Source organism: Syzygium oleosum, unplaced genomic scaffold (assembly GCF_021117445.2).
Source record: "Syzygium oleosum isolate NSW1041296 unplaced genomic scaffold, Sole_v2.1 Sole_v2.07, whole genome shotgun sequence".
NCBI lineage: Eukaryota > Viridiplantae > Streptophyta > Magnoliopsida > Myrtales > Myrtaceae > Syzygium > Syzygium oleosum.
In genome coordinates, this window is record NW_026607491.1 from 5,238,809 (window position 1) to 5,252,591 (window position 13,783).

Genomic DNA, 13,783 nt, shown 5'->3' on the forward strand with positions numbered 1-13,783 from the left:
TAATCTTAATGACTACAATAAAGTTGTGTTATGCAGCATTTATAAGAGATATATATAGCTTCTCCTTTTACCCTTCATTTTGGAGATCTCTTCTGCATCTTCTGCATTTCTCAGTTATCTCGGTAAAGTAAACTGTATGACTAGATTTGCAGTTAAGCAGCTGTTTAGCAAACCTAATTTTTGAAATGTACCTTAAGTGAATACTGCATCTTTGCATACAATTCACAAGTTTTCCTAATAATGAGGGTCTGAAACAACATAAAGTTGTCCTTACGGTGACAATAATGAACTGAGATTAAACTTGACAGCAATTTATCAGCTCCGTGATCTTGAACGTTTCTATAGCAGGCATTTAATTTCAGTCTAAAGCGTATATCTTAGAAAAGGTATCTTACAATAATTGACCTGTATATACATTGCATCCACATTAAGCAATGAACAATAAAACCACCAAAACTGAAGATGGCCAAGCTGAATGCGACCTATACAAGGCTGAAGTTTCTAAACTCATTCATTTACCCGTCAGGAGTCACCACAGCAGAGCTATAAGCTTAGCTTTCCTCTCCCACCACAAGCTATACAAGAACGAGAGGAAGAGCACCTTGTACAGTAACTCCATTTCTTTGGAAGCCTGTCATCAATTATCGGATTGTCAATCTATCGCACAATGTGACTTAGAAGAGTACCAAAGGAAGTTTGCCAAGAGAATTACGCTGCAGTATATCGGGTAGCCATGTTCTTTGCAGTCAATCTTGCCTTCTCGGCGCTTGCTTCTGACAGTCTCTTAAGCACAAAGCCTTCGCCTTTGCACTCGGAGCATATACCTGAACCTCCACAGTCTTCACAAGTTTTCATAGGGATCTGCATTCTTCAGGCAAAGATGGTATAAGAAACAGAACTTCAACATGCGCAATATGCCAGTCCTGTATAGTTTACAAGCGGTTTGGTCAATTTCAGCTAGGCACAATTATGTTCTAAAATTGCTCTGTTGTATGTTGTTTGATGACTCATACTTATGAGAAGCATTGTAGACTGTCGTATCATTAAAATGAGTGAAAAGAGAAGTTTCCGTTCAAGTAAATTAACGTATTTGGCATCTGACAGAAGTTCGTGAAACCAAGTGGTACAGTTCATCTAGTACTGCATCTCTGAAGAACTTCTGTATGCAAGCATAATTTTCTGTTTGTTGGCATAAACTTCGATAAAATTGATGTTCCAATTTGATGAAGATCTTAGGTCAAAAGACAAATTTGACCTAAACGACATTCTGCAAAGAAATAATTGAAGACCTTCATCGGTGTCTAATTGAAATTATAAGCACTCTTCAAATCATGATTTAGCTGAAATTTTCCACAGCAAGCTACTATGCAAAATCTACCATCATCAATCTCCTTCAGTATCGGACAGGACAAGTTTGAACTATGAAGAAATCAAAGGGAAGTGCCCCAAACGAGATATCTTTTGATAGCATAATCTACCATAAGAAAAAAGCCCCTATTTTTGTTAGCCATACTCAGTATTATTTTAACCATCAAACCTGATTCGTAGGTTCCTTGCTAGCATCTACAAGAAAATTAACCCATTTCATATCAATCAATTGCTTAAAAAGGTGTACTTGATTGCACCTCAGTCTCTTCAGAAGCTTTTGTTCTCTTTACAAGAAGCGTGGCAGCAGCACCCACTGCAGTGGCAGCAACTGCTATGGAAATGGCTGTCTCTGGTAGTGCAGAAGATACTGGTCGTTTTCTTTGTCGAATGTCTCGAACTTTTACACCAGCGGGGAAACAAGAGCAAACCGTAAGTGCATCATGAACTTTACCTTCGGACTCCCGAATTGCTTCAAAAACATCAAAAAGAAACATTGGCTTCAAGAGCCCTGGCAACATATAGTACGCCATGCTTCCTATATGGTATCGAAACTAAAACTGTTCAGTTGGTTAGCTGTCTCTCATGATAATTGCTTTTCCCATAAAGGTCAGATATACTAATTACTTATGTTGCAGCCTTGAGGCGTAGTGCCAAGGCAGGAGCATCTCGATGCAACTCTTGGTCACAGAAGCTAGCCAAAGGCACCGGACCAGTTCCAAATTGAAGTAAACCATAAGTCAGGACAAGAAATTGGAGGGGGCACCATTTGGATGTCTAACATAAGGCCGCAATGACCTCGGCCAATAACACGGATGCGTGATATAGCTATCTAAAATCTCGGTATCCATCCTGCCTTCCAGCGCAGAGCAACAAAAAAGACAACTCAAGTTCAATCACAGCATCACCAGCCACAACACCATCAAAAGTAAAGTTTCGCTCATCAGAAACAAGCGGCCGTCTTTCTAGTCATCAATCAAGAGGACCACCCAAATGGCCATGAAAGATCAACAGTGAAAGTGGGTAAGGTGGTTTCACCAAATTTCCAGGAGACCCACTTCACTAAAAACCCCCAATGGCACAAATGAAAACAACCCAACCCCAAACCCCCATCAAATCTTGATTGCCCAAGATTCAGCAGGTTAAGCTCTTAAATAGGATCACATCCTTGGCACCTAAAAGAGAAAGAATTGCAACAGAAACGACCCTTACCAACTGCAATTACTTTGCAAAGCAAATGGTGATGGAGGGTCCGTGCTTATTAAAGGCATGAAATTACTGTTCATTACAACAAGAGGATTGGAGTAATGGGTGATCTTACTCTTGTTGAAGCAAGCGGGAGAGAGATGGCCAACTACAGCGAGCTCCATCTTGATGCACAACTCAGGACAGGAAGTTGGAAACAGTAGGACAAGAGTTAACGTAGTAGTCTCTCTTATCTTCGGCTAACGGTTTCGGAAATGAACCGTTCTTGCCTCGCCCCCGGTAGTTTCACTTTATTCTCGAAAGAGCCATTGACCATGAAGGAAATTCCCAAAGATGAATTTCAACCCCGTATTTCTACCGTAAGATTTTGGAAGATGATACTTGTCGTTCCTGTACTTTCGCACGTTTTATAATCAAGTCCGTGTGCTTTCAATTCACATCATACTGCTATATTGTCCGACAATTACGTCAACCGGGTATAGCCTGATTTATTATTGGAGAGACTTGATGAAAACGTTTGTCAAAATACAATGACTTGATTAGATCTTAAATTTAAAATATGGGGACTTGGTCAAAAAGAATGCAAAAGTACATGGAAGAAAATTAAGATTTTTCCTAAAATTTATGAAAGGCTCGTGTGGTATAAACGTGAATCACAAACCAATATTGTATGTTGACATTGGCCCACTTTTTTTCATTGCCTCCCTCCTCCCCCACTCGGTAAGTTTTCAAAATTTGGGTTAGTTCAATTGCAAATACACACAATTTTGCATGCGCTAAAATTCTAATTACCATGGTATATGAAAACACAGTCGGATGGATAATGAGGTTTTTTTTCTGAAGCCCTCGTTATTCTCCAAATGACCAAATTACTAATACCGGATATCTGCAGGCAAACCTTCTGATGTTCTACAAAAATCGAGCGAAACTAAATCTCGACTTGACATGGTCATACATTCTAAACGAAGTGGCTAACAGGCAAGAAATTTTCCGATGCTTGCAAGGTACGTCGCCTCTATCCATTTAAGGCAATCACCACATTCTAAGCCATACCGCTCTGCAATTCACCGATCGACGGTGGTGCGATCGACTCAGATGAGTGAGATTGCAATCGGTTTTGTTAGCTCGTGGGTACCTCTGCATCCATGATTCTACGCAGGTTAGGCCACAGATTTCCGGTGCGGCTCTTAAATGTTGTCCGCCACATGGCACAACACGAGAGCTCCAGCTTGGCAGGACAGGTTGGCAATTAAGGTAGACCTCACTTTGAACCCCTCCTAGCTAAGGATAACATGTCTCATGCAATTGGTGGTTGAGCAGAACCGGGCAGAGTCACAGACGCTTCCTTTATTCTTCGTGGAGGCGTGATTTTTTCTTGCTTTTATTCGAATTTAATGTTCTAATATATGTACGCACGTATGTATATATATAGAGAGAGAGAGAATTTAAATGTGGTGGAGGTAAATTTGGCAGCTACAATGCTTGGGCCAATAGCAACATATCAAAAAACTTAGGTGTAATATAAACATCCTAATTTATTATATCTCTACACTTTCTTTTGTAGAAGACAAGACATCCTTATTTATCTTGCAAATTAAAGAGAAGTTTGTTGGCCCTTTATTAGGGTTTTCCTTTTTGAATTAGGTTACCATACTCAATAAATTGTAGTTTCCGGAGCTTTTCTTTTATTAAATTTTTTTTTGTTGAGTAAGCCAAGGTTTGAATGTTTTGCCTATCTTTTTTCAAACAACAAGGAAGGTGTGGGGAGATAACCTCCTTTTGAGCATGGGAGTTTCTCGAGCGTATATAAATGTTTTTAGGTGGTATTTTCAACACAGTAACAAAGCAAGCGCTAACATGATAATATCTAATAAGTATATACGTTGTTTTTCAGTTAATACCACAAGCGTGACCATGTCTTAATTTCCTTTTGTCTTTTTACAAGTACAGTCGAGAGACGACAGAGGTGTAAGTAGGTTTATTGGTGGCAAAAGCCCACCCAAGCACACAAGAGGAGTTAAGAGCTTATAGAACTCAACACGCCAATTTCAGAAGGGGAGAACTTAAGTACCATGACACTTGGTTATGAGTTACTCAACTCTGCATGTTTGATGCAGAACTTCAATCCACCTCAACCCATTACTGTTGATAATGAGTTGAGGTGCAAACCATGATGCTCAAAACCATTATGAGTTGATTGATCAACGAATCTCATGAAAGATCCTCGTTCTATCAAAGGTTCGATTCTTTTAGAGACATATAAGTGGTGCATCGGTTTGTTTTAAAAGGTTTAGCCCGTTAGAAAATGATTCAGAATATGTTATACATTAATCCATTTAATATCTCAGTGAATATATATACAATCTAATGAAGTTTTACTTCTTTTTTTACGGTCTCCCATCGATCACAAATCATAGAGCTTTCTACTTTCGAATTCATACTGCATTTCCTTGAATCCTGATGGTATTTCCAAAGCATCTGATCTTCACATCTGATAAGATAGGCTTTGCAATACACCGGGAGAACATATTTACAACACTGTGCATTGCATATTAAGGCTGTACATGGTAATCATTCTGTGCTCGAAAACAGATTCTGTTCAGAAATGATTCTTTTTTATTCTGTGCCCGGAAATAATTTCTAAGCATTTGAAGGCGTTTGGTAACTGCCCAAAATTTCTATTCTTAGAATAGAAAAAGAACAGAAATGCGTTTGGTAACTACACAAAATTTCATTTTATTAATAATATTTTAATAATAATTTGAATTTTTAATATTTATTTCTTTTCTTTTTTCTTTCTTTCCCTTCTCTTCCTCGGCCAAGGCCAGTCGCTGGCGCTGGCGACCGGCCACAGGCCAGGGCCGGCGAAGGTGTTGCGGCCCTCGCCGCCGGCCTCGCCTTGGCTAGGCGAGGCTCAAGCTCACCCAGATCTGGCGAGGCCAACCTCGCCGTGGCCAACGATGGTGACGGCGAGTTCGGCCTTGCCCAACCAAGGCGAGGCCGGCCTCGCCGTCGCCACCCAGGTCCGTCGCCTGAGTGGCGACGCCGAGGTCGGCCTCGCCTTGGCTAGGCGAGGCCTCACCGTCACGGCCGCGAGCTTCCCTCGCCGGCGGGTGGCAGGCGGCAAGCCGAAGACACAACAACAAACCAAAAAAAAGAAGAAAATGAAGAAGAATCAGAAATGAAAAAATTGTTCCAGAATCAAGAAGTTACTTTTTTTTGCTTCTTGATTCTGTTCCAAAACTTATTCTGGAAATAATTTTTTGCAAAATTGTGCCCGGGCACAAAAAATTTAACAAACGGATTTCTGCTCCCAAACTGATTTTGGGAACAAAAGAACATAAATTTTTACTATTTAGCAAGTTGCCAAACAGGCCCTAAAAGCCTTTGCCACCGCAGAGCGAGAAACCTCTCACAACTTGAGGAAAATCAAATCGAATCCATGATGTACTAAGATCAGTAGTATCTCATTAAGATGGAAGCTGCAACAATCTGACTCGCTGCAATAACGAGAACTCACGAGCATCTTCCCATCTCCTTCAGTCCTCCAAAAAAAAAGGAAGAAGAAGAAGCAAGAAGCATGAACACCCACCTCACCGATGGCCTCTCTCTCTCTCTCTCTCTCTCTGTCTCTCTCTCTCTCTATGAGCTGTGTTGTCCATCTCTGCACTTTTCATCAGCCTCTCACGAGCCCATTTAAGACACCCCCTCCTCCTTTTTTCCCTCTCTTTTCGTATATATAGATGGACTTCAATCGCACATAAACTCATGTCATGAGCATAACCCTGATCTCTCACCGAGTCTTAGAGGGGCGAAAGAAAGAGAGAGAGCAGCGAACCATTCGTTCAAGAGATTTGCCCATTGAAAGAATGTCTACTTCATCAGCTGTTCTCGTCCTCCTTTTGTTGGCTTCGGCAGGCTTCACCGCCACGGCGGCACGAGGCGGGGCGATGCTGTCGAGCGTCCCAAGCACAATGATCCCCCTATTCCCGGACTCACAAGGGTACAAGACAATGAAGCACCCATTTTACCACAAGGGAACGCGCGCCTTCGGGGGGAAGCAGCTGAGGAACTGCATGCCGAAGGGGTTTCGGCACTCATCCGCGCCGAGCCGGTACGTGAACTACGAGCCTCTCGGGTCATCAAAATGGTGTTCTACGCCTAGCCCGACCGGGCCTTGATTCCCATCATCATGGACGGATAATAATCATTCGCGCATGGGAGGCGAAAAAGAAAGAAAGAATAGTAGAAGTACATGTGTTGTCTTCTATTCAGGTTTTATCATGGGAATTGGGAAGTTTGAGGAGAAGCAATGGGCATGTCCGAACTATCTATTACTAATTGCCGAGACGAGAGCCATGTTTGGATTGTATAGGCTCTCTCTCTCTCTCTCTCTGTGTGGCCATGTTTTGGTTTTTTTTTTTTTTTTTGGGGTCGGAACCATGTTTTGGTTTTTGCTGACGATTATAATGTACTCAAATTTTGTTTGCTATTTTGCTGGTGACACTTGAAGTCTCCATGCCTATGTAAAAGCTTTGTTTAGTAAAACATATGCATAGATCCACCGAGGCTTTTCTTTCGATTTGCGACACATATTTGCTTCCATTTGCAATGAGAAAACATCTGAAAAGGATTGCCCGATCTATGGCGTAATGTCCGCGAACCAAATAGGCCCGCTTGGAAAATTGGTGCATGTGTGTTGGGCTCACGTGCAGCGGCGGAGAGAAATGTATATGGTCGACTCAGCCACAGCCTGGAAGTGCATTTACATCATGTGAACGCACGGGAGGAGTCATGTAATCCATGCGTTACGATCGTAAATGCCTCGGCCTCCCCTGCTTCCGACAGCAACCCAGAGAGGGGAGAAATAAGCATAAATATTAACTGTGTTCACCGCTTTGTCCACTGGCTGAGGCTGGACCACAAAAATCTATCAGACAGTTTGAATTGAGCAACCGTGCATCTTGCCGTTCATGATGTCTTAGCACTGTTTTTATACGATAACAGTAACAACAATGTAAAAACCAGCACAAAACTGCCACCACCCGAATTGCCGGGACACACAGTTACTCAACGCCCGACACAACTTACTCTACAATTTAACCAGAGTTTGCTCCGCTAAACACTTGCCTGCATCAACACCTAAGAACACAGATGGAGGTTATAACCTTCTATCCACCTTTCGTGGCCACGAGATGGACAGGGTTTAGGACAGTACAAAACGCAAGTAAGAAAACCGAAATAATATTTGATTGAGAAGTAGTAGTACAATCTCATACTCCAGTGTCGAACTCAAACTCAACAGAATTGACATAAAGATTCATCCAGCAAAATCTAGGAGTAGGTCTTGCCATTCTATAGTAGTAAATCACTAGCAGTAAGGGACCAGCAAACATAAAAAATATCATGTGGAGGTCACATGTAGGCTTGAAATAATAACCAAGCCTTATGCTACCTCTCTTCCAGCCCTAATGGCTTGCACAGCAACTGCGATGACAGGTCCATGCTTTAGCCTCGAGCGGTGATATCAATAGTGTCACAAACCCCGTTTTGCAATATAATACTACTAGAAGGTGATGATCATCATCTTTGTCCTACAATAGAGTTCAGTCTGATAAGCCAGCCTTACTCCTCAGATGCTCCTTGAAGTCCATAATATCACCCTCCCACCGAGTCACTGCTTGATTTTCGCACACCCAAATCTCGTGAGCCACCTGGTTTATGAGCCTGAAATCGTGACTCACCAGCACCAAGCCCCCATCCCACTCATTCAATGCCTCAGCCAGAGAGTCAATTGTTTCAATATCCAGATGGTTAGTCGGTTCATCCAGCAAAAGCATGTGAGGCTGCCTCCATGCCAACCATGCAAAGACCACTCGGCTTCTTTGACCATCAGACAAGTTCTTCATGGGCATCACCTGGGCCTTGCCAGTCAGACCAAACTTACCAATTGCCGCCCTCATCTTCTCCTCCTCATTCCCAGGGTACTCTTTGATCATGAACTGGAGTGCCGACAATTCCATGTCAAGTTTCTCAGCCAGGTGTTGGTGGAACTGCGCAATCCTTAAATGATTATGTCGCCGGACCATGCCATCTAGAGGTACCAAGTCCCCTGTCATTAGCTTCAGCAACGTGCTCTTTCCAGCTCCATTGGGTCCCACCAGAGCAACTCTAGAGTCCAAGTCAACCCCAAAATCAAGATTCTTGTAGATAAGATTATCAGGTGTGTAACCAAAGGTTACTTCCACAAACTGGAGCACTGGCGGGGGAAGCTTCCCAACATCAACAAAGCGGAAAACTAGGACCTTGTCCCTCACAACCCTTTCAGTGAGCCCACCACGCTCCATCTTGGCTAGAGTCTTTTCTTTGCTCTGGGCCTGACGGGCCAATTTTGCAGACCCATGTCCAAAGCGGGCAATGTATTCCTTCATGGAAGAAATCTGCTCCTGTTCCCACTTGTATTGTTTCATCTGATTTTCTTCCAGTTCAGAACGGGTCTGAACATACTGATCATAATTGCCAGTGTAGAGCTTCAATTTCTTATTTTGCATGTGAATGATGTTCGTACAAACACCATTCAGGAAATCCTGTGAATGAGATACCACAACAAGGATCCTCTCAAAATTCTTCAATGTCTCCTCAAGCCAGACACAAGCCTCCAGATCTGCCACAGGGATCGTAATCAACAGAAGAGTTACTAAAAGGATGAACATCAGAAAAAATTGCACATCGGGAGATAATATTTTAACATAGGCAATAGACACAATGATCTAACTACAACAAAGGTCTAACTCTAGCAATGTAGGGCCTGTTTGCTTAGAATTAAGTTTGAGTAAAAATTGCACATTGGGAGATAATATTATAAAATAGGCAATAGACACAATAATCTAACTATAACAAAGGTCTAACTCTAGCTATGCAGGGCCTGTTTGCTTAGAATTAAGTTCGAGTAAGAACGTACTTTTTTGCTTCTATCACAAGACATTGCGTTTGTAAGATATTGTAAGATATTTCATGTTTTTAGGGTTTAATAAAAAAAGTCGCATCTATCACAAGATTTAAACCAAGCAAAAACTAGAAATCTATCCAAACACACCTATAATGTATATTGGTGAGAGATATTATCTCGACAATTTTGTCCGCTCATCAACTACACAGAACTACACACATTCGGCTTGTTAACCAATAAGAATATACTGGGAAGGCCACGGAAATAGCCATTGATCCTAAGAAAAAGAGTAAAATAACTAGCACCAATAATGACTAAACCAAATTCTCAAAGGCCACAAAAATGAAAAAGCTGCACAATATAATGAGTTAACTCTTAGCTGATTCAACTTACCAAGGTGGTTTGTAGGTTCATCAAGCAACAGGATAGTAGGATTCATAAAGAGAGCTCGTGCTAATGCAATCCTCATTCTCCAGCCACCAGAGAAATCTCGAGTCTTCTTCGCCTGCATATTCTTATTGAAGCCAAGACCAAACAGTATCTCAGCAGCACGTTTCTCTGCAGTCGCTGCGTCCATAGCTTCCAAGCGCTCATAAACACGATCCAGAGCTTCTCCACCACCATCATCCTGAAGATAAAGATGATAAAAGAACAGGGAAAAGATGTCATTAATTACCAAGCAACAGTGGAACAAAATAATACAGCCATGTGGTGAGCACAGAGCAATCAGTGGAACTCAATAAAACTAGGACAGATGGCTGCGAGACACACCTGTGCTGCCAAGGCTTCAGCTTCTTTCTCTAATTGCAATCTCTCCTCATCACAGCTAATGACAGCCTCAAGTGAAGACATGTCAGAAGCTTCAATTTCCCTACTTAAATGATATATATCCATGTGGTCTGGTATTGGCAGCTCTCTGCAACCAATTGCAGCTAGGAGTGTGGATTTTCCACATCCATTTAATCCAAGCAAACCATATCGCCTACAAATTGAAAATGGCAATGTCACATAAACTATTAACTTCCAAAAATATCTAGCTTGATTTACATACTCACACACGTAATATCTAACACACCTGCCATAGTTAAGCTCCAGCTCAGAATCAACAATAAGATCATGTCCATGGAATGTAAGTGAGAGAGACTCTATCTGCAGCAAGCAAAGATCTCAAGTCATGACTGTCCAATGACAGATATAGTGACCCAAAATAAAACAATTACACAAATGGTGGAACAAAGTAAATATCCCAATCATACTTAATCAGACAAGATGTTGACCAAGATCATTTATTCAGGAAAACAACCCTCCAGAAAGAGCAACACGATACCAGTTGAAAGACCTAATTTAGAGACAAGAATAGAGATACCCGGGGCATCCAGCAAGAGGTCAAACGGGAGGGGGGTGATGTTTGGGACATGAGGCAGGCCAGGAGTAAATCCAGACCTGCAATCCCAGTTCTAATGTGATTACACTGTGTACAGTGAGCTACCCTACTAGGCTTAGCACATTTGCTAAAATACTAGCTCTCTAAGATGCCAAGATACAAGGACATGCTCCAAATGACACTGACAAAACAATAGATTTTTCGTCATTATGTATTTGGGATAACAGTGTTATGAACGAAAACATATTTCAACACTTTCACCGGACACTACCAGAACGACCACACAGAGCATCGTCATTTAGATCAAGCAGCAATATTTCAATACAATTTAGATACCGAAAGCGCCTCCTGGTTATTTTAAAAACCATAGTAAGGTTTCTCCTCAAACACAACTTCCTTCCTTCATCCATTCGCTGAAAGGGCTCTCACCCCATAGATTTTGACCACGATCACCAGACCGAAATAGGTCATATCCAGTCTTAAAGTTCTTCGCAAACGTTAGACAACAAGAAAAGGTTCTCCGCAAGAATCGACCCGTATCAAATCCTCGACAGCAGCCAAAACAGACCGTCAAACACCAACCGCCCGCTCCAATCAGCGAAATTCACTAAAACCAACACATCTATCGATGAGCTCACATAAACTTCGGCCGCAGACAAACTCCCAATCTCCAAATCTGACCGCCAATTCATAAAAAGAACCCACGGATAGAAACCGCCTCATCCCACCCACAAAGTAAACCACGGAAGAGCACGCTTACACGGATATCCCTGGAGAGAGGATGCGAGCAGAGCACCCCGGTGCACGTCCGATCCGAAATGGCCATGCTCCCGACGCCGTCGGCCAACTTGTCCGCTCCATTCTGCGTCTCGGCACCAGCGGACGACGCCGCCGCCTTGGACGAAGCCGCCCCCGCAGCCGCCGCCGCCTTCCCCCCTCTCTTGGCCGCAGCCGCCGCCTTCTTCTGAGCCGCCTTCTTCTTGCTCGCGTCGGACACCATCTTCAACAGAACAGTACCACCCCCCCCGGTACGAGAGAAAAAGCAAACCCTAGACAAAAAAAAAAGGAACGAACAAAAACGAGTAAAACCTCCCTGCCGAATCCCGAAGAAGCGCATCGATAGCAGCCGCCGAGCCGAAGGGGAATCGGGGAGGTACCTGGGAGGAAACCGGAGGCCGATCTAGGGCTTCGGGGGAGAGCGCGCGCGGCGGTGCGGCGTCGACGCCCGAAGAAGCTCGCGAAACGGGAAGTTCGTTCGTTCGTTCGATCGAGCAGCTCCTTCGCTGATGATGAAGGCCTTCGGGAGAATGCAGGAGGAGAGGGGGGGGGGGACATCGCGAGGTATTTATAGGGGACGACGATGGCGTGTGAAGTCGTCCGAGCCTCGCGTATCAGGGTTCGGGACTCGAAGCTCCCCACGTGTCGAGAGGAAGCAGATTGGCTCGCCTGCCTTTGTTTACCGTCCAAGGGCATTCTGGACTTTTCTCATCTCCCTCCCCGACGCCTTTTGGAATATTGTACAGTTAGAATGGTCTTCTCGCGTCTGCTTAAAATCAAAATATTCCTCACGAAACAGCGCAATTTTAACCTTATTAATAAAAAGTTAAATACCACGAAAAATCTCAAATCGGTACTTTTATGATAAATTCACCCTAAATTAATTTTTTGACTATCAAAAATCCCAAATCGATATATCGGTGATAAATTTTCCCTCCATTAAATTGAAATAATACAAAAAAAAAACACAAATTAATACACTTGGGACAAACGGAGGGTAAAATCTCAAATTAATATATTCGTCAACTGCCATGCGTCATTTAACTAAGCAATTTGACAGCAAAATTTAAAAGAAACTAATGGGGGGTAAATTTATCACAGGCGTAGCAGTTTAGGATTTTTGGTGATCAAAAAATTAATTTGAGATATCAGTTTGGGATTTTTCGTGGTATTAACCCAATTAAAAATCTGAACTCTTGAAATTTTCACAAAATATAAATTTTAACGTGTAAAATATAATACAAAAAGATAATAGACTGTTTCGAGTTGGTTTTATAATGCGAAAAAGATAATGCTACTTGGTTTTAAAACATCCGGAGTGTTGCTTAATTATTATTTTTTCTGATAGCGTAGTTATGAAATTTAACCATTTATTTTCTGTCCAAGTGCGACTAAGAGTGTATCTTTGCTTCTTTTTTCCTATTTTCAGATATTTTAGACCAAATGGACGGTTGTTTATTAAAAAATACGCGAAATTACTCACCTGACCTCAACGAGGATTTGGTCATAAGCTGCAAATGAGTTGAATTGCTATTTACCGTACATAAGCTCAACAACCAGACTACTAGGTCAGATTTGAGTAGCTCGTGCACCGAATTGATAACATTTGATGTAGAATATTCATCGCGTCATCGAAAGAAGATTTATATATATTCGTCGCGCTTGAATAAATTTGAGCTCGACCATATGTCCCGGCCTTCGGAAGGCCATGCTGGATCGGAAGTTCAAAATGGTGCTGATGGAGTGGTATTGATTAGGCAGCCAATGATTAGGGTATTGATTTCTATTTTTATTTTGGGTCAAAGATTTGGGTATTGATTGAGCCGTGCAGATATTGGCAATAATCTTGCTTATACTTTCCTTTTATTTATAGATTGCTCGCAATCTCGTATCGTCTTTAATTTTGGGCTACGTGAAAGTTCACGACACTTACCCTGCAAGACCCACAGATCTCTTAAGCCCGGTCCTTAGCTTCTCTGCGAGTACCCCGCAATTTGCTCGCGGTCAGCAAGATTCAGGCGGCGACCTCGACTCCAAAGGCGGGTTCTCTTGCACGGTCGGTCGAACGGGCCGCGTACAACATTACTTTCGGCCCCATTTAA

At 42.4% G+C, this 13,783-nt stretch overlaps 2 protein-coding genes across 4 annotated transcripts; both read right to left on the reverse strand.

Annotated features, from left to right (window-relative positions):
* Window positions 1–324: 324 nt before the first annotated feature.
* On the reverse strand, window positions 325–2,836 carry LOC115673689 (uncharacterized). 3 transcript variants are annotated; one of them, XM_056313507.1, is made up of 4 exons: window positions 2,687–2,836; window positions 1,626–1,765; window positions 713–861; window positions 325–631 (listed from the first exon to the last, which is right to left on the reverse strand). In XM_056313507.1, the coding sequence occupies exons 1-4, from the start codon at window positions 2,733–2,735 to the stop codon at window positions 544–546; spliced, it is 426 nt and encodes a 141-aa protein (XP_056169482.1). In that variant the 5' UTR covers window positions 2,736–2,836; the 3' UTR covers window positions 325–543. The 3 variants fall into 3 exon arrangements, with proteins under 3 accessions (XP_056169482.1, XP_030451808.1, XP_030451800.2); XM_030595948.2 differs by having other exon boundaries at window positions 1,626–1,837; XM_030595940.2 differs by lacking the exon at window positions 2,687–2,836 and having other exon boundaries at window positions 1,626–2,680.
* Window positions 2,837–7,799: 4,963 nt separating this feature from the next.
* LOC115675049 (ABC transporter F family member 1) lies at window positions 7,800–12,217 on the reverse strand. Its single transcript, XM_030597657.2, has 6 exons — window positions 12,062–12,217; window positions 11,665–11,953; window positions 10,596–10,669; window positions 10,292–10,502; window positions 9,914–10,148; window positions 7,800–9,235 (listed from the first exon to the last, which is right to left on the reverse strand). The coding sequence occupies exons 2-6, from the start codon at window positions 11,902–11,904 to the stop codon at window positions 8,178–8,180; spliced, it is 1,818 nt and encodes a 605-aa protein (XP_030453517.1). The 5' UTR covers window positions 11,905–11,953; window positions 12,062–12,217; the 3' UTR covers window positions 7,800–8,177.
* Window positions 12,218–13,783: the final 1,566 nt, after the last annotated feature.